General features: G+C 37.2%; 1 protein-coding gene across 2 annotated transcripts in view; it reads right to left on the reverse strand.

Moving 5' to 3' along the window:
• Nucleotides 1–21,579, reverse strand: part of LOC126473269 (E3 ubiquitin-protein ligase Ubr3) — a 297,943-nt gene that overhangs the window by 116,768 nt on the left and 159,596 nt on the right. For both annotated transcript variants that reach the window (XM_050100220.1, XM_050100221.1), the window contains exons 11-15: nt 15,846–16,027; nt 14,906–15,045; nt 10,827–10,969; nt 10,481–10,647; nt 6,345–6,594 (exon numbers count right to left, since the gene is read on the reverse strand). In XM_050100220.1, the coding sequence (XP_049956177.1) occupies nt 6,345–6,594; nt 10,481–10,647; nt 10,827–10,969; nt 14,906–15,045; nt 15,846–16,027 (882 nt within the window). The remainder of the gene's footprint in view (nt 1–6,344; nt 6,595–10,480; nt 10,648–10,826; nt 10,970–14,905; nt 15,046–15,845; nt 16,028–21,579) is intronic.

Genomic DNA, 21,579 nt, shown 5'->3' on the forward strand with positions numbered 1-21,579 from the left:
AATATAGAATATTATCTGAGAAGTAAGAACCGATTTTAACAACAAATATCTGAAATACAATTCCATGAAAGTTACAACTTGTTAACTGCTACAGTTATAACCAAAAGGGAGACCAATACATCATGATCTACGTAACAAATTGTCTCGACAAGATCACAGAGAAAGTAAATGGCTTTTTATTCTCTGACATGGTGAACCCTGGAGATACTAAGAGGTATCAGATAGATTATATAATGGTACAAGGGTGACGTACTTGAGGACAATATTCTGGAAATGGAAGAGAATGTAGATGAAGAAGAAATGGGAGATATGATACTGCATGAAGAGTTTGACAGAGCACTGAAAGACCTGAGTCAAAACAAGGCCCCGGGAGTAGACAACATTCCATTAGAACTACTGATGGCCTTGGGAGAGCCAGTCCTGATAAAACTCTACCATCTGGTGAGCAAGATGTATGAGACAGGTGAAATACCATCAGACTTCAAGAAGAATATAATAATTCCAATCCCAAAGAAGGCAGGTGTTGACAGATGTGAAAATTACCGAACAATCAGTTTAATAAGACACAGCTGCAAAATACTAACATGAATTCTTTACAGACAAATGGAAAAACTAGTAGAAGCCGCCCTCGGGGAGGATCAGTTTGGATTCCGTAGAAATATTGGAACACGTGAGGCAATACTGACCTTACGACTTATCTTAGAAGAAAGATTAAGGAAAGGCAAACCTACGTTTCTAGCATTTGTAGACTTAGGGAAAGCTTTTGACACTGTTGACTGGAATACTCTCTTTCAAATTCTGAAGGTGGCAGGGGTAAAATACAGGGAGCGAAAGGCTATTTACAATTTGTACAGAAACCAGATGGCAGTTATAAGAGTCGAGGGACATGAAAGGGAAGCAGCGGTTGGGAAGGGAGTGAGACAGGGTTGTAGCCTCTCCCTGATGTTATTCAGTTTGTATATTGAGCAAAAGCAGTAAAGGAAACAAAAGAAAAATTCTGAGCAGGTATTAAAATCCATGGAGAAGAAATAAAACTTTGAGGTTCACCGATGACATTGTAATTCTGTCAGAGACAGCTAAGGACAGGTAAGGACTTGGAATGTGTGGACAGTGTCTTGAAAGGATGATATAAGATGAACAACAACAAAAGCAAAACAAGGATAATGGAATGTAGTCGAATTAAGTCTGGTGGTGATGAGGGAATTAGATTAGGAAATGATACACTTAAAGTAGTAAAGGAGTTTTGCTATTTGGGGAGCAAAGTAACTGATGATGGTCGAAGTAGAGAGGATATAAAATGTAGACTGGCAATGGCAAGGAAATTGTTTCTGAAGAAGACAAATTTGTTAACATCGAGTATAGATTTAAGTGTTAGGAAGCCATTTCTGAAAGTATTTGTGTGGAGTGTAGCCATGCATGGAAGTGAAACGTGGACGATAAATAGTTTGGACAAGAAGAGAATAGAAGCTTTCAAAATGTGGTGCTACAGAAGAATGCTGAAGATTAGATGGGTAGATCACGTAACTAATGAGGAGGTATTGAATAGAATTGGGGAGAAGAGGAGCTTGTGGCACAACTTGACTAGAAGAAGGGATCAGTTGGTAGGACATGTTCTGAGACATCGAGGGATCACCAGTTTATTATTGGAGGTCAGCGTAGAGGGTAAAACTCGTACAGGGAGACCAAGAGATGAATACACTTAACAGATTCAGAAGGATGTAGGCTGCAGTAAGTACTGAGAGATGAAGAAGCTTGCACAGGATAGAGTAGCATGGAGAGCTGCATCAAACCAGTCTCAGGACTGAAGACCACAACGACATGGTGAAACACGATTTTCTCTAAATCGTAGTTCTTAAAGAAGAAAACTGAAGGACCGATAAACTAGGTACACCCTTAAATGGGTTTATTACTAGTTCTAAAAGTAACTGAAAGATGATTTGAATATATACATGCGATGAGAAGTCATGTTCCTCATCTTCAATTATGTAACTGTTTACACTACCACATATCCCCGTCTAAAATGGGGCACACTTAGATCTAATCACTGTAGAGAACTCAAGAGTTAGTTCAACAAGTCAGCATAATATTTTTGTTCTTTAACATCCACAGTTGGAAAAATAACTGTTTTTCTATTATCATTCGTGTATTTCCTTTTGTTAGTCTGTGACTGAACCTGAGATCTTCCACTAATGATGCATGGGCTGCATGTCTAATTGCTGCATACTTGGAAGTTTGTGCTTGGACTCTATTCTTCTTACAATTACTAAAAACAATTTCGTAATTTCGTAAGATATGCCTGTATAACTGGCTGTAGAATTTGGTGAGGAAGGGAGTCTGCGAGTTTATTCAGTATTCCAAAACTGTCTGAACCCACACATTAATGATTAGTAGATCCCACACAGCTATCAAATTACAGTGATGTTGATTGCTATATTTTATCTGTTTTCCAAATAGTCCTAGATTAAGATCAGGTGATTTGGCAGGCTAACCATGGTGTGATAGGAAGTCTTCATCAAACCAGAAATGTATGAGGTTTGATCAGAAAGTAACTGGAAATTTTGTTTTTCTTACACTGAATGAAAACTGCTAATTCTTGAGAGTGAGCTGATATTTTTAACAAGAAATGACATTAAAGAATATATTTATATTGGAACATCAATGGCAGAAAACCCTGACTAATGAACAAGGGTCAACAAGAGGTTCGTGAACTTACATCACTTATTGTCTGAACTGTCCACTGTAATACTAGAAGGCATATGATTTACATAAATAACGAACAGGAGTAGCCCCAGGACTGATCCCTGGAACACTCCCCATGTAGCTGTGCCCCTGTTGGACTCCACATCATAGCATTTCCCATTACTGTGGAAAATGACCTTTTGCTGTCTGCTCTTAAAGTAAGGGGTGAACCAATTGTGAGCTATCACCATATTCCATAATGGTACAAATCCTGAGGCAAAATTTTTGATCAACGTAATCAGATGCGTTAGTTAAATAAAAGACGGCGCACACTGTTCTAAACTTCTTTTTTAAATCCCATCCAGCACTGATCGTTACGTATCTGGCTGTTAGAGAGCATCAGGTACTACATTTGTAGCCTGGCCACTGTGTTGTGGTTGAGGTGGTTGCCACTGGATATTGTATTAACTGTGTACAGCTTTCGGTACTTGACAACAAAATTAATGCTTTAAGATTCTCTCCTGTACTGTTGTTTAGGCAATGCTTCCAAAACAGGACTGCTTTAGCAATCCTGTGTTTCACACTGAACTTAGCGGCTCAAAGTGAAGAAGAATGTGATGTTGCTTCATTAGAGACTAAGTGATGATAGTTCATTGGTTGAGCGATACATGCTCGCCAGTTGTACGAGATAAGTACATTCACTGTGTCCCAGCCAACTCCTCCAAGATGTATGTTAACAGAAAACTACAGTGAAATACGTGGTTATACTTCATAGCAACACAGACACTAAAAAAAGAGAAGACGTCAAGTTCCACAATATCTTAGTCAAAGTCCAGTGCACTCGGGATTTTATTACTGGAGATTTAAAAGTTACCTTTAAATGTCTATACACAATGTCATTCATTATGTGATATTTGTCATTAATAAAAAAATATTATTTTTGGAACATAACTTGAAAAAAAAGTTATTAAATTATGGGGTTAATAGAGGCGAGGAACAGAATTGGCCACGACCCAAGTGAAGGAACCTTCACAGTATTTGCCTGAAGTGGATAACCACAAAATGTACATAACGATGGCTTAGGATTTGAATCCTCAATAAGAATCTTCAATAAAAATTAAGTGATTAGTTATTACATTCTGTAATTAGGTTCTTTCTGTAGAACAGACACATACTGATGCCCACCAAAAACCCTTGTCAGAATATGAGACTAAGAAACACTGTGCACACACAAAAGACCACTCAATATTTGACATGATTGTGGAGGAATCAGAAAATATAAAAATCTAATTTACGATAAACCTTGAAAATGCAGTGCAAATGATTAAGAGGGAAAATTGCAATGATACAACCAAGAGGAGTACGCTGGATCACTATGATAAAAACTGAAAGACTTTCCAAAACCACTCAGAATTCTTTACGAGTTAAAAATAGAAAATTATAGTAGAACAGTAGACACTGAAGGTAACTGACCAAGACTGACTCATAAAAGAAGCGGGGAAATAACTGAGGTAAGCAGATTTTAGATGAGGAAAAGAAACTGTATTAACTGTGAATGGTATTAATGGTAAGAGCTCGATGGGTATGGATAGACAAATAGCAATATTCCTCCCACAAGATGTTTTAGTTCATAACACAAGGAGATGAAGCACAGTTACCTGAGAAGATGCGAAGTCCTATTTAGATTTCATTTCCTTTTAAGATAAGCGCAGAGTGAGTGAGTGTGTGTGTGTGTGTGTGTGTGTGTGTGTGTGTGTGTGTGTGTGTGTGTGTGCTAGCTTAACACTCTACCTCACACATTCCCTTCATTGTAACATAGAGAACTATGTTCATTCAACACCTGTCACATATTTCAAATTCTCCTTCCCTGAAAATATTGTGAAACTATCAAAAACTATTTCCTGGTCTTTCCTGATCAGGAAGAAAGTGTAATGATATTTAACCCTAAATTTCCTGTATTTATTCATTCCCATCAGCAATGTTTTCAATTTATTGTGCTACATATAAGGACTGGATTTGTTAGGGTAGTGAATCGCTTATTATCTCTATTAGTTTGCCAATGTGCTTCTCTGCAGGCATGTTTCAAAGTAGTTTTTGCACAGTTCAAAGTCTGTGTCTCTGCCTTGCAAGGTGATGAGTGCAGCAAAGTTAAAGCACTTTTCTTCTTCTGCTTCCATGAATAAGTCACTTGGAAATGCACATGTTTAATCTCATCGTACTTCGCATACATCATATGTTTACCATCACTATTATTATTAACAGAGCTAATAAAGGACGTTTTTAACTGAATATGTACATCAAACATTTAAGCACAAAATAACTCTTTCTGCTCCAGGTCATCATCGCCAGGAATAAGAAACATCAAAAAACATCCTTCCCACTCCATCCATAGTGGTAGTCTGCCACCCACTCACACAACAAAATATTCTGGCCCACCCATATGCCATAGCTACACTCAGACCGTCATCACTTTGGTCATATCCCAGTGGAAGAGCCGGGTTCAACAGCTGTACTATGTATCCACCTGGCACTTCCTAATCCAGTCCAGACATCCTATCCCATCAGAGGCAGTGTCACCAGTGAAAAGTATTGTCAAATGCCAGTTCTGCTGTAACTTATGGATAGCCTTTTATCTGGACTACCAACACATTGTCCATCCAAATGAATGATCAAGAGCAAAGCTGACCATTCAGAGGCAGAACATCCCGCTGAGCACATGTTCAACTTCAATAGTTGCTTAAACCATCTAACTCTTCCTTCCCTGCAAAACTAACTTTTCTCATTTAAATAGACGTCAATAAGACAGGTTTCAATCCTGTAATCCTCCGGGTCTAAATGTTTGCTTGCCCCCGCCTTACACCACGTTCCCCCATTCCTGTTCCCTCCTTCCCACCTCACACACAAATCTACACTCTCAAACTTTCCCCTCTACATTGTACCTCTTCCTCTGATCTATCTCCCCTTTTACAAACCCACTTCTTAACCTAAATATGTGCCATGTACAATTCCTCTTGCCACTACCAGGGTCCTAACCAGTCACTTTCCTCGTCTTGTGTGCCAATGACCAGTCGATCGCCTATCTACATGAGATGAGTGGTTAATTCTATTCATTCCAGTCTCTCTCTTAGCACTTAAACTGTATCTATTACAACAAGCAGAGCATGAGGAAAATGGTTACAAGATCACAGATTTACATGAACCTCTCAAAAACCAACAAGAAACAAATTCATTATTTTATGAAATTACTTACTTTGAAATCAACTGTATAAATTAATAATTTAGTTATTTTCTATGTTCCTAACCAAGTTAACTGAATATATTTAAGTAACAATAATTAATAGCCACATTTTCTACATAAAAATTAGTATCTAAATAATAACTTAGCATTTAAAACTGTAAAAACCCCTCTCCTCTCCCAGTTGTTACCTGACAAACATCAAGATTTCATAAGCAGATAACTGCCCGGTTTTGTATGTGTATTCTCTCTGCTTTCTAGCAAGACAGAATATTTTTCTACCTTTAGTTGGCTACAGAAAACATTATTAGCAATGAATACTAGGACTTGTTCTCTAATGGCTAGAATGCACCCACCAACATGCAATGCTCTCCATGGCTTAATGCAAAACATATTTCAAATTTGGTTTATGAAGTGATTTTAAGCATACCTGTGACTGTTGATCTTCATGTTCAGCAGTGACAACTGCCATTTCCAACAAGTAAATTACAATTGACATGACATGTTCAGATACGGTGTGACCAACAACTGCTTTATGCAACACTACAAATGCTGCAGAATGAAATACGCGTGATCGTAAAATTTTGCGGGGATCTTCATATGCTTCATGGCAAGGTGCTGGTTCTCTGAATGGTGGCCAAGGAGTACTTGCAGACTTCAGTTTTCCTGCCTGGTGAACACTGAAATGTAAAGTGTATACATAATAAGAAATGAAACAAGAATTATGTTCAGTAGAAACATAACTTCCAATTTAAATAATAATAATAATAATAATAATAATAATACACAGAACAGCATATACAAATGTACTGCATAGAAGGAAAATGGCAATGCACAAAAAAATCTATTAGTAGCTGTACACGATATTTAATCTTGCCAACATTATTCAGGTTTTCACACAGCATGTGGGAAATGGTTCTCTACAAGCTCTAAATGATGGTATAATATCTAGAAACTTGTTTGTCATCTTCATTTGTGATGCTTATAAGCAACAGCAATGGCAAAGAATAGACTACTGTGGGTCTTCTACCAGTGTGACTAAGTTTATCAACAGACATGCTCTATTAATATCGGATCAATCTTCTAAGCCAAATACCAAACAAATCACCTCATTTTATACAACATGGGAGAACTCATATAAGAAATCAACTACTGAGTCCCTAAGTAGGTAAATGCCAACACTACACATAACATTCTATAAATGGACTGAACAGTAAGGCAGCAAATACATATTGCAAAACTCAAACATTCAGGTTCATAGTGTGGCTGTCAGGTATACAGTGAAATGTAAATTGTGTAAAATTTATACATGCATGTTGAAGTAGTTAGTCTTTTGCTTACTTTTGCCTATCAATTTAATTGCAACTGCTATTAAAATGTTATACTGTATATGCATTCTTGGTAGTTTCATTAGTGTGGTGCAAAATAAATAATTACTTTTACTAGAACCCACAACTGGTGATATTGATGTGATAGCAAGTACACAATACTCACTCCCATCGTTATTTGAATTTTACTGCAGCAATTTAAATACTTTTTTGTTTTTTGTTTTTATGACAAACTCATAGAACGACACCACTAAGGAAATATGACATGCACCAATGAAAATACCACATACACGGTTTTTGTAAGCAAAGTCCCACTCTATTATCAAAAATATTAACAACGAGATGATAAGTTATCACTATGTTTTGGGATTGTTTGATAGCTAAGATGCTGAGCTGATTTCAGATTACATGTCCAAATTTTAACAGCTTCTCAAACACAGACTTTCAAGTCTTACCAGAGAATTTGAAGAATCAGAGTTACACAAAGTTAAAAAATTGCTAACCACAATGGAAATATAAGACAAAAAGCCTGCTACTTTGCTCCAAGAGATGTGAGCTCTTGCCAGAATGCAAATAACTGACGATTTTTTTAAGAACTATATTTCTTCAACTATTACCAACCAACGCATGTTCTATACTAACAGCTACTCAAGATGTAAATATTGACGCAGTGGTTTCTATGGTCAAAATCATAGAGATTACAATGCCCAGTCGGTTTGCATATAGTACGGAAACTGTTTCGTCTCCATTTCAAGATGAGAGAGCTTCCCATCTGGAACTAACAATCCAGATTCAGAAACTATGAACTGGAACACGGATCACGGAGTATGTAGAAATCACTACGGCATGGACTAAAACAGCCTGCCGGTATCATCACAAATTTAAACAGCATAAAGAAATGCACACTGCCATGTTCCTTTACATCTCAACAGTCTGCGAACATTCAGACAGAAAATTAGAACATTCAGATAAAAAATTAGTATGCTACTCACTTGGGGCGGCACAAAGTGAGGAAGGTGAATAATCTAACCACCTGTTCGTAACAGATCATAACACACATCTTTGATTGTTGGTAGACTCCAGAGCAGGTGTTTCTGTACTGCCAGCAGCAGTTCAGAAACAGCAGCTCTAAATTGCAAACTGTTCTGCAATATACACATATGGTGAAAGACTACTGAACCTCGATATAAGCCTCTCATGAAGGTTTCCATGGCCACTTCTTCTTGCAGATGTTTGTCAGCAAATTATTGGTGTTGATTTCTTCAGTCATTATGGTTATGGTCTGTTGCTTGGTTTTAAGCCAAAAAAGTTACTCAACTGAGAAATTTTTATTGCTAGTACAGGCTCCGTAGATGTACCTACAGACAGTTTAGAGTTTTTGATTGACTCACAGCATAAATATCAAGACTTGTTAGAGAGACATCCTAACACACTCACAGAGAAATCAAATTACAATTCTCCTGAAGTTAAGGTGCAACACACAATCACAACGGGACATCCAGGCGTATGCAACAGCCGGCAAAAAAAAACTTTCAGGAGATGATCAATGATCAACCTTGACACATGCTGTTTGTCTGAAAGCTGCTGATCTAGCCCCCTCCATCTCATTCCAACGAAATATGGAGCTTGGCATCCCTGTGGAGACTATACAACTTTTAAATGCTATCACAGTGTCAGAGCACTAGCCAATTTAAACATTTCAACCGCCACCTCTCCAAGAGAAAGACATTCTCTAAAGTTGACCTTACCCATTTCTGTTGCAACAAAAGGTGTGCCTAAAATAGATGTCATAACACCATTTGGATTTTTCAATTATTTGAAGATGCCACTTGGGCTACACAATGCAGCACAAACTGTCCAGCATTTTATTCACAGTTTTTTGAATGATTTGCCTTTTTTGTATTCCTGTTTAGATGACATTCTTGTTGCTTCAGCGTCAGAGGAAGAACATATAATGTATCTGCAATAGCTCAATGGCTGGATAAATACCACCTTCACATTGGCATACGTAAATGCATTTTTGGAGAGGAAAAGATAGCATTCTTGTGTTATCAAAGAGTTTCACCATTAGAAAAAAAAGTGAAAATAATCAAGGACTTCCCTCATACTAAGATAGTAACTGAATTAAGTTGTTTTTTTAGGACTGGTGAATTTTTATGGACGCATGCTTCCACATACTATAGCAATCCAACGACCTTTAACTTTTGCAAGAACACCAAGAGGAAGGATAATTGCCCTGTTACTGATGAAACAGACAAATTGTTCAAGAAGTTTAAAGAAGAACTATCTACTGCAACTCAGCTTGCTCATCCCGCAACAGATCTTCCCTTGCTTGTACTATGCTATAGGTGCTTCTTTACACCAACTGAGAAAAGGAACAACTGAACCACTTTCATTTTTCTCCACGTCTTTCACTAACACACAACACAACTACAATATTTATGATTACAGATTTTTGGCAGCATATTCGGAAGTCATACATTTTGGTTATCTTTTGGAAGGCATAGAATTCACAATATTCAGAGACCACAAGCCATCAACATACGCCTTTAAACAGCGCCCAGAAAAAGTAACACCCTGGCAACTGTGCCACCTGGAATTTCTGTCAGTCACTTCACCACAGATATTCAATATCTTCTTGGAGGAGAGAACATTCCTGCTTATACATGCTCCAGAGGTAGTGGACATCATGTTACAAGCTAGCATTTCGTACACAGACATAGCAAAGTCACAAAGCAGTGAGCCGGAACTGATCAAAGTGAAGAATCCAGAGTCCTGTTGCTCAGTGTTTGTAAAAATAATGTTACACTTTAGTGTTCTGATGCAGACCAATGCTTCATTTCACAAAGCGAGGAACGGTGAAGAGCTGCAGCATGTACAGTGTGATGCATGTAGTACAAACACTGAATATTGCTAAGACAGCTGCTTAAACTTCTACACAGACACAAATGTTTAATTTAAGGACATAGACCTTCTATCTTTATCAGGCAGCCACATTCTTGGATTCCAAACCATTATCACAACATTTGCCACATGATGCTACCACAACCACATCTCTCTATAACACAGTGTCAAGGCACAAATGCAATTGCATTCAATCATAACAGTGCTGTCTAAAACACCTCATTATTTAGTATATACAATGTGAAGATGGTGCATGTCAAGTGAATAGCTGTTATAACAAGACTATAGTTTCACATAACCACATAAAGCATATCAGACTCAGGGTTGTACTTACTAATCGCCAAATCTATCCATAGAGGTCTGAAAATCACGACGATGAACCGCACGCAGCAACACATGTATTGGATCGTATAATTGTTCCCACACTACTGGTCTAGGTACGTACATCCCCTGTTGCATGTGACCACTAGCCTCCAAGTTGGGTGCTTTGTACTCTGCCACCTATCAAAGCATTGCATTGAAATTTTATTATGAAGTTTTTAATCAAGATATATTAATTACTAATATGTGTTTAAAAGAGAAATTAGAAACAACAGAAACATTCCATAATTATTTTAAATTAAAACCAAATCTTACAAATCAGGCTGTCACTATCTCAAGTACTGAAAATAAAAACTCACTTCAGCCAGGACAGATTCAAAATCACGGCTCTGAGCAGTTCCACATCTTTCTGGCATGAGTTCTATCAACTGACTGTGAGTTTTGTCACCCATGCACAATAATGTTACCATTTCCAGTTGAGAAAGAGAGGCATCAGGCAAACCTGTGAACAAAGAATTTATGATGAACTTCTACACAAAATGAATAAAACAATTAAATAAAAAAGATATATCATCTTCCCCCCTTATGTTGTGTACCATCCACATCCTCATGCAACACTTTTTTTATTTACCGTGTGCATACTAAATACATACATTTCTCAATTGAAAGATGCATTGTGAGCCTCACTTCACAGAGTTTCAAATGTAATACTTCCTCTATCTTTAATTAAAGCTACACAAAGTAGATTCACTGCAATAGTAGAACTAGCTAAATCATTTCTGGTGGATGATTAATTTTATCAGAACAAAGAATTTATTTCCTAGCACAAATGTAGAAGATGGTGGATTACAAGGTGCCAAAGTGAATGATAAGAAGATTACTGTGTTCCATAGAAACAGATTGATGAGGATCTCAAAGGTTATCAACTAGCTCCAGTGTAATTAACAAAGTTAAACAAGAAAGAAAAATACATTTGTCGAATCCAGTCATTATACCATTTTGTCAGCAATGAAAACGCAGAATGTGTCCTCCCTGAAACAACAGGTGTCAATAAATTCCTTACAGCAGAAAGCATCAAAAATTTACCCTGTATACTACAGATTTGAAAATTCCAAAGAAATGAAAGTACAAGGGTGCTGAATCTGAACTATAAGGTGGACATAGAGGGAAGAGAAATTTTGCAAATTTGTAATGTGACATGACAATACCACTGAAAGTGAAAAATTATTTTCTTCTCTTTATTGAGACTCAAGCTATCACTCTAGTCAGTGCCATCATACAGTTTTCTGAATGGACAGGCTAAGTTTTTCTTGGATAGGGCTGCCTTTGTTGCCACCTCATAAGGACTCATTCGTGGTGGGAACATTCCTCATTCCTGTTGCAAACATAGTTATAAACATTCTAAGTGTCTAATGTTGGTTTAGCAGGCCATGGCAGATCTGCATATGGATATTTTTCTGCTGGGTAAGTATTTACATTATCCACCTTGCAATAATCCCACTTTTCAAACATATTTTCCATAGCATTCCAACTAATTTTAACCCTTTCATTAGCACCCTGTAGTCTTGCAGTTAGCTTTGCTAACACTCAATCACCAGGCCCAGGATTCTAGTTTCAGCCAGTTTGGGGATTTTCTACGCTCGTGACTGGGTGTATGTGTAGCTATCATCATCATCATCATCATCATCAACAACAACACACAAGTCACCAAAGTGGCATCAAATAAAAAATCTTGCACTAGGCAGCTGAATTCCCCAGGATGGACTCAGGGCCAGAATGCTATACGTATTTCATTTCATTAACCCTTTTACAATCCACTGTCAGATCATTCTCACATAACGGTTTTACCTTCAACTCAGATGACATCAAATTTACTTTCTCTTTGTAACTGTTTTTTGCAGTCACCAGTTGAACATGTTTCCTTATGTAGTACCTAAGCATTCAGACAGGTAGCTCAAACAGTATGCCCTACTTCACAGTACGTCACATGTTTTGATGCCCGCAACTGATAAAATGTTTGAGTTGTTTTACTTGTATGAAAATGACATGGAGAAGAAATGCAAATTATAATGATATCATGGCATATTTTATACAGGAATAGTAAGGGTAAAGGCTAGTCAAGTGTCGAGAGTGAGCAAAAAACATTGTTCACATTTTACGTGATGTATATCCCAATAAATCATAAGTTAGTGATGATGAGGAAGAAAGTAACACTAATGGACTATCTTTTGCATTTTACTGGAAAGTTTACTGTGACTGTACTCTCATGAGGTTCCTAAACTTGACTGGACAAGAGATATTTACACTTGCTCGAAGTGCTCAGCTAGCAATGGAACTGGAATTTTTTTGCTTTCTATTACCGAATGAACTTATTACAGAAATGGTTATAATGTCAAATATATTTACAACAGAAAAAAGACAGAAGGTGATTCCACTAGTGAAGCACTAGATGGCAAGTTGAATGATGGTTTATCGGAACAAACGAAGGTCCAATTAGTTGACTATTTTACAAATAATTGGCTGGAGAATATCACATTCTTCAACAATGTTAATACGTACATTTCATACTGCATCTATTTACTCATTTACCCAAGGGGAAACAAGACTGATAGTGAATATGTTGATTATCAAATGCAAAGAGCTTTATATGTGAATATTTATGAGAGCACAACAGGTTTTGAAGACAGGACTCTGTTCAACTGATATGATCCAAAAGTAGCCCAAAATTATGGTTTTCAAATCTGTTCTTTAATTATCAAAATGGCTGCAGCTATTTTTCTAATTCCCCTTTGTAACAATTCAACACTTGAAAGTACTACTCAAACCGATTTGACATTAGTGTATTAAACAGTTATTAATTTCGAACAAGCTCTGCAGGCATACACAGGTGATTCAGGCTATTATATCAACACAAACAGGTTTCAAAAGAAGACCAAAATTTGCCCCGAATTGCATAAACTGAGAGGGCATATATGATAGACAGTTATACCATTAAGAAAGGATACCGTTACAATGTGATGAATACTTTTACTCTATGAAAAGTGTATCTATCAATCCAATATGCATATTATATGCTGGTCACCCCTTAAAAGAGATTTAGTGACACTGTTGAATACATTCTTTATCCCCCCAAACATTTTCTCACTGGTTATGAACAAACTCTCATTCCAGTTTGGGTAACGTACAATTATCTTAGAAAACACAATGTTTATGGGAAATGTGGACATAATTAATCATTACTGTGGATCTACATTTACAAGAATGTCAAACAACGAATGGTGGAAAAAATATTCTTCTAGTTTATGTAAGTTTCAAATTTTGAACAGTTATTTCCTTTACACCTTGGATAAGATAAAGATAAAAGGAAGGACACATCTTTGTTGCAGAAGAAATCTTGTAATTCAACTTGCAAGTAACATTAGGACCAAAAACTCGAGGAAGAGGGGAAGACCATCATCATCCCAAGCTTAGGAAGTCTGAATTAACAGGTATATTTTATAACCCTCAATAAAAACCAGTCAATGACAGATTGCAATAAATTAAATAAACAAATAAAAATTAAAATAAGAAAATTGAAGACAAAAAGTATTCTGTCTCTCATGGCAAGCAGCTGGAAGCTAAGACTTCATCTGTTGAAATTGTTTTAACAAAGACTATATAAAAATATTCATACACAAGAACACAGTTATTACAGTATTACTGTAATAAACAACTGATGTTACAGCCTTATGGCAGGATTAACTTTTCTGCTTCCTTCTTTGAAACTGTCACACCATTACACTTATCATCAACATCCCATAAAAAATAAATAAGGCTGTCTGGCAGTATTAATTTGTTAGAAAAACTGAAACAAAGTTGGTTGAGCAGGATAACACAGATCCTTGGCCGTAGTCTGCTAATCTCCACAGATGAGTTGGTTAATACACAGTACACTGCACACAGTGATAACTGAAAAACAACACCTTTAAAGTGGTTTGTCAGATACATTCTTCCCACTACTATTTAAGTGTATAATCTGGCACTCTATCGAGCACTCACACACTCTACAATTTTCATACATTTTTTTAAAAATGCCTATGAATATTAAAGGGTGTAATTTGTTCATCAGTTACGAATTCAATGCTCCAGGTCTGTCCCAAATTGTCTTGTATGTCAGACGCCACATTAATCTGTAGCATTTATGAATATGATAGTCTCCTCTGACAATCTCTAAAGTCAAACTGCCTACATCTTCACATCCCTTACAACTGTTTTATTTCGCAGAAAAACGATAATTGAATAATTGTCTATTTGGTGGCCAGTACAATTTTGCCACATACAGTGGTTTGGTTTATCATATGGTTCTCATTAACTAACTACTTAATAACTGTTAGTTAATTAAAAAAAATTACACTTCCCACTACGTGTATCAACACGAGTTTTAACTATTAGTACCTACCTAAATTAGTTCTAATGCTCGTCAGAGTAGCTAGAAAAGTCATGCAACTTTCTAGCATGGGTGCATCATGTTCACCGTCAATGTAACTGTTATGACATGCCTGGAAAGGTCCTAGGCTCATCCATTCCATAATGTGGAACCTAAAAATGATGGACAACAGAGTCTGGTTAGCAACTGACAAGAATGAAATGTTCACATGCGAAACCCTAGCTGAATGACAATATGAAAAGATACAGCTTTCTGTACATAAAACAAAACTGTCAATAGTACTGAGTACACTAGGTATTCACAAAACATCAACATATATTATAAAATCCCCTGCTTCATTTTTCAGTCTATACATGTATGCTAATCTCAGGAATTACTATAGGTATCTCAATATTGTTTTCACTAACAGATAACTGATTAACAAAGAAGGTTTGTGTATATAAATTATTACTACTATGCCAGAGAAGTTGTCTAGCTCTGGACACTTAGTGCCACTATGCGAAGCAGAGGGGGCCGCTAGTTCAATATAAAGATTCCACTCCACCTGACATTTCTAAGAAATGGTTACAAGCAGGAATGCAAAATAGATTCTAACAGATTTGTCTCTCCATAAAATTAGGAAATTAATTCTTACAGACAATATAGCACAACAATAATCTAAATGAAACTTCCTGGCTGATTAGAACTGTGTGCCAGATCAAGATTTGAACACAGGACCTTTGCCTTTTGTGGGCAGTGCTCTACTCTCTGAGCTACCAGGCATGACTTACAACCCTTCATCACAGCTCTAAGGTCCCAAGTTCAAGCCTCAGTCTGGCACACTGTTTTAATCTGTCAAAGTTTCGTATCAGTGCACACTCCACTGCAAAGTGGAAATCTCATTCTGGAATAATCTAAATGTACAGCATTTAAATAGGAAAAGTCTCTAGGTAATTCAAAGGCAGATACTTACTTTTCCAACACTGTCATAAGGAAGTTTTCAGGTGGTAGCTGTGTTGCACATATCTGCAACAGGTACAAGTCTGCATCAACCATGGAATTACAGAAGTTGCACTGGATGTAAGTCATTGCTTGTCCTTTTATCTGGAGACCATTACGAACCCACATGCCACTCAAAATCTCATAAAATGCAACCTGCAAAAAATTATGAAGTCCATTAGGCAAACAGACATAAAGAAATATCAATTCCAGTAATGTGCTCATTAATTTGAATACAATTACATTTTAAGTAAATAGCACATCATACAAGAATCTCAGCTGTTATTACTCCTCCCCCGACCTTTTCATTTTCCTGCAGTTCAGGATTGCAGGAGTGAGCTATGGGAAATGGATAATCTCGGACTCTGAAGTACCCCACTGTCAGTAGTGAGAGGAAAAGGGTGCTTGTATCATTTGATAGGAACTGTCACCCACTTCAGAAGCTATGAAACTTACAGCTTTCAGAACAACAAGAAGCATTCTAAAGAAGATACTGCCAAGTCCTGATAGAGTGAGTGCATATGAAAACACATCCATTCTGAGAGAGGCAATCATGAGCCCGCGGCAATGCACCCGTCAACACGCATACTGTCTACAGATGAACTGTCAGTGAGGCACATGTTACAGATTTATATTCAGAATTCCATCTGTAGAAAAAGATGTTGGCTCTGCAGATCAAAAATAAGGTCTTAACGCAATGAGAAGATTTCACTGTGTTTATGCAAGTGATCTATGAAGATGACGCCAAAGTAATAATATTCATGAGTGGTGATGTTCAATTCCCTTGAATGTGTCTTGACAAAGATAACTACTGTTTTCTGGCATCTGAACAGTGCTGTGAAGTCATGAAAGACCTCTTCATCCCAAGTGTGACTGTATAGTGTGTCAATGCTGCTACTGATGTAATCAGGTCTAATAATTTTGAAAAGTGATCGTGAACTTATAATTTTAGATATACATGCAGAACTTCTTTCTGCCAGAACTGAAGAGACAATGGATACATGTGAAGAGTGCAGGATATGAGAGAGAGAGAGAGAGAGAGAGAGAGAGAGAGAGAGAGAGAGAGAGAGAGAGAGAGAGGGGGGGGGGGGGGGGGGGGAGGGAGTGGGGGGATACTTGAGAGAGTATGCCCACGTTAAAAAAACTCAAAGTTAATGAAGCTGAAAGCTGCCCTTACAGAAGAAGTGGGTTTGATTAATTAATGTCTGTTGGCCCAAAGTTGTGATTAACTTACGTCAGGGAGTTAAAAATCATACTCTAGAGAATGGAAGCCACTTGGAATATATAATTTTTTGTGAGTGACCATCCGTAAGTCAAACAGAAGGTGTTAACTTTTGACTTTGTATAAATACAAATTCTCTCTTAAAATCAAGATACTACTGTTCATTTGGAAACCATATGTTTCCAGAGGCACTGGAAGTTTGTGGTGCAACTACCTAGAAGCTTGGCATTCTGGGATCAGCAGCATATTTTTAAAATTTTTAAATGAACACAGCACCATTTGACTGTATTATTGTTTATTTAACTATGGCCCAGGTTTTGGTCTTTCATGCAATTTTCAAGTGACTGAGTTCATGTCATTAACATATATTGCAGGACATCAGGCTCAAAATTGGCTATAAATTAAGCAAAATATACACTCCCCACAAAATATGAGATGTAAAATCATCATCTTGTAAAACTATCAGTAAATAATACTGGGAACAGATCAGTTTAATAATAAACAACAATATAATCAAATGGTGCTGTGTTCATTTAAAAATTATTGTAGGACTGTTGGTCAGCAACATCAAAAACTGTTCATCAGCATATTGTTTGTATGCTTGCCTCTGCGCAGAAATCAAAGACTCTTTCTAAAAGCTTCTCCTGTCAGTCCAGTAGCCTTATGCTAGACTGTACCTACTCCTTCAGACACATGGAGCACATTTTTCCATTGAAAAGTACCAAAATGGTCAAAGCAGACCGAATCTAGACTTTCCAGAACAAACTTCAGGACTGTAACACTGAAGCATACTGTCCAATTTGAGAATCCATCCCCACAATGACAGCCATGCGAGTTAAAAGGTAAATACAGGATATTTAAAAGTTTGTTAAATGAAAATATATTTACTTTACAGATGGAAAAAGTACCTTCTCTGCCTATTCCTATTGCCTCCAAATAACAATCAGCAATTGACAATTTATTATGGGTACTGACAGAACAAAGAATAATTTAAAAGGGGTATCTTTGTTTGGATGTGCCATCCCATCATTACTTCCAGGCAGACGACACCAATTAAAATACTAACCTCGACGTAGTATTATTATTCTGGAGGGGTTATGCTGTATTAAATGTTATATTAGAAGCTTTTTAAATATTTTAAAATGCATCTTAGATCTTTTTGTAGGAAATAGTTTTCTGTCCCTATTTCACCTGAATCCTGTTATCGAGGGTTATCACTAAAATTCAAATATGGCACAGGTCCATTTTGGACTATATACCCAATTCTTCATCTTGTCAAAATTAACAAAATATTGCCTCCTTCAATAGAGAGTGGAGGGAAAGGTGGATCATAATAGTCTCATTTATGATCAGGATAAACTTCTTTATGCCATGTTTTATTGCAAAAAAACAAGATAAAGTCTTTGTCACTGTATCAGAAAGTGTTCGATACTGAAACAAATGTCTGTCCCTTGTCTTGACAAAACGATTTTGACACTAGAGCGCAAAGAGAATACACTGATGCTTCACTGAAACAGCACACTGATTAAGCAACACCATCTATGTGGCTTCAAGACAGTCTATTTTGTAAAAAAAGGGCCGTAAACAGCACCAAATAGATTTGTGATCTTCAAAGAGATGGCAAACCAAGTGGTACTTGTATCTGTAATGAGTTCATGTGTTCCAGGTAGAGTTGGTTCTGGCTCACATGGGAGAAGTGGCAGTTGTATAGTAAGAATACATTGTGGTTGCTTCCTTTTTGAAATGGCTTTCGAGACAGCGGAATCAATTTGTGGCTGCCTCAGTGAGAATATAAAGAACTACAGGTTCTAACTGACGAGACAGAAGGAATCATCACTGGCAGTGTACAATTTAGTCGCAACTGTCAATACTAGAGTATCCTAATTTTTTTCCAGTCATTACTTGGTAAGAGTGAATGGGGTGCTGTGTACTCTTAAGAGTTCCGCATACAATGGGGAGTAGGAAGCAATCTGATGAAGCAAGGACGAGAATGTGTGAGAGCAAGAGAAACCTTATTTTCAGAGGTTTTTTGACATACAGGCAATGTGCTAGCGTCCTTTTGTTTTCCTCTTTTATAGCAGCAATTCTGGCAATGTACTGGGCTGCCACTATGGCTATAAGCCGTATAGTGTCTTGTACATTTAGTATCGTGTGAGACCTAACATACATCTGACAAGGACCTATTGTTGGTGTTTACTAAATTGTTGCATCTGTCAGAAATCTATAATTAGTATAGGTACCTACTGCATCAGTGCCGTGACAGTTTGTCACAAAATATTGATTGCTAAACACATCATTACAAAAAATATTAAAGCAACTAGCAGACAGTAAGGGGTTAAACAGAAAGCCCGGAGGACATTAAAGACAGTTGTTACAATATTTTAGGGACTTTAAGACGCAGTTTTTTCTTCGAAAAATTGCCTCCAAAATTCAGGTGCCTCTTATACTCGGAATTAATATAAAAATATCCAGTGTTTGATTTAAAATTCCAGCCAGTCTTAAAAATGGCCATATATTCAATGCCGCAGGAAACCTTTCTCCATCTGGCAACACTGGATTCAACTGGCAACAGCAGTGCACAGATGCGACGAACACAGAGTTGCGGGGATTCACAAGCTTGCTAACACTGTCTTCCTGTCGCTGGGGCATCACAAACCTAGAATCTAGCTTATGATGCCTTATTGCAATCTACGGCGACAGTGAACTTGAAATGAAAGTTATGTGTGTTATCAGTTGTAGTACAATATTTTTTTAGCAGCTAGTTTCGTAAAAAAAAATAAAAGGTATTCGTACCATGTGAGCTATAAATTGAAAGTAAGAACATATGAAGAACATTGTAATAGAACAGGTGAGTGGCATTTCGGCCCATCACAAACACAAAAACCTTTCGCGACTGGCGGGCTAGTAAAAAAAGAGGAAGACTAATTGAGCAAATAGACGACTGAATGCAAAATGGTCAAAACTAGAAGATTACGTACTGAAATAGATTCAAGGACGGCATCAAAATGGCAGTCGAATTAATACAGAAAGGATTCAATTACGCCGCTCGTAAGCTTGCGCTACAGTATAACATAACAGACTTTAAGGGTGGACTTAGTTGGTACTACAGGTTTATGAAGTGTCATGGGCTTAGCATGCAAATCAAAACCAAAAGCTCTTAAAAAGCCATAAGAGTATGAAGAGAAAATATTATCTTTGCATCGCTTTATTATTCAACATCGAAAGAAAACCACTGTTGAACTAAGCCAAACAGCGAATATGTATGAAACACTTCCGACATTTGACGTGCCGAGTAACAGGACTGTTGCCACGAAAACTTCTAAAACTGTAAATATAAAAACAAGTGGACACGAAGGAATGCGCTACACTGCTGGCCTTTGATGTTGTGCTGACGGTACTAAACTTAATCCAATGATCATTGTCAAGCGCGAAACAATGCCAAAACCTTTTGAAATACCACCAGGTGGTGTTCACGTACATGACAAAAGGTAGTATGGACGAGGCTGATATGCAACTATGGATTAACAGTGTGTTGTTGATGATTATGTTTAGTATGTGGGGCGCTCAACTGCGTCGTCATCAGCAACCATACAAAGTCCCAATTATGACACAGTCCGTTTTTTATTCACAATCCAATTCCAGTCACTGTCACCAATGTCACCCGACCGGGAATCGAACCCGGGACCCCGTGATCTAGAGGCAATAACGCTAGCCACTAGAACACGAGCTGCGGACATTAACCGAGTGTAGTAGAGAAGGGAAGTTTTATCGTCGAATAAGAGTTCTCTTCTTGTGCTAGATCAGTTTAGTGGTCATTTGAAAAATTCTGTGAAAGAAAAACTGAAACAGGGAAGAAGTACGTACAGAGCTTGCTGTTACTCCGAGAGGACTGACTTCACAACTGCAACCTCTGGATGTCTCAATTAATAAATCATTTAAAGTGTGTATGAGAGACGAATGTAATAAACGGATGATGGATGAAACACAGCATGAATTCACGACGAAAGGTGCTTCAAAACAACCTACAATCAGACAAGTGTGCCAGTGGATGAAACAGCAGTGGTCTAGAGTGAGAAACGATATTATTGTTAAAACTTTCAAGAAGTGCAACATAAAAATAACACTATCGAAAGCAGTGATGATGATGAAGAAGAAGGTTCAAACGACGATTTTCAGAGATTTTAAAGGTGAGTTCCGTTTTATAAACTATGAATTTTCTGTCTGACTTTGCAGTCAAATGATAAAAATATTTTTTTAAAAAAACTGCTTAAAAATTAAGGTGCATCTTATAGTCCGCAGCATCTTCCAGTCCATAAAATACTGTATCCCTAATACGAGAATAAAACATGACAGATTACGATACATACAGTTACCAGTGCCAGGAGCAAAAAAAGGTACAATGAAAACATAAGACACAAAAACTTCTGGCAGCTGTTACTGAAAATAATTTTCCGACTCCACAGAATGTAAGGAGCATCCTGTGATG

Source organism: Schistocerca serialis, chromosome 4, assembly GCF_023864345.2.
Source record: "Schistocerca serialis cubense isolate TAMUIC-IGC-003099 chromosome 4, iqSchSeri2.2, whole genome shotgun sequence".
NCBI lineage: Eukaryota > Metazoa > Arthropoda > Insecta > Orthoptera > Acrididae > Schistocerca > Schistocerca serialis.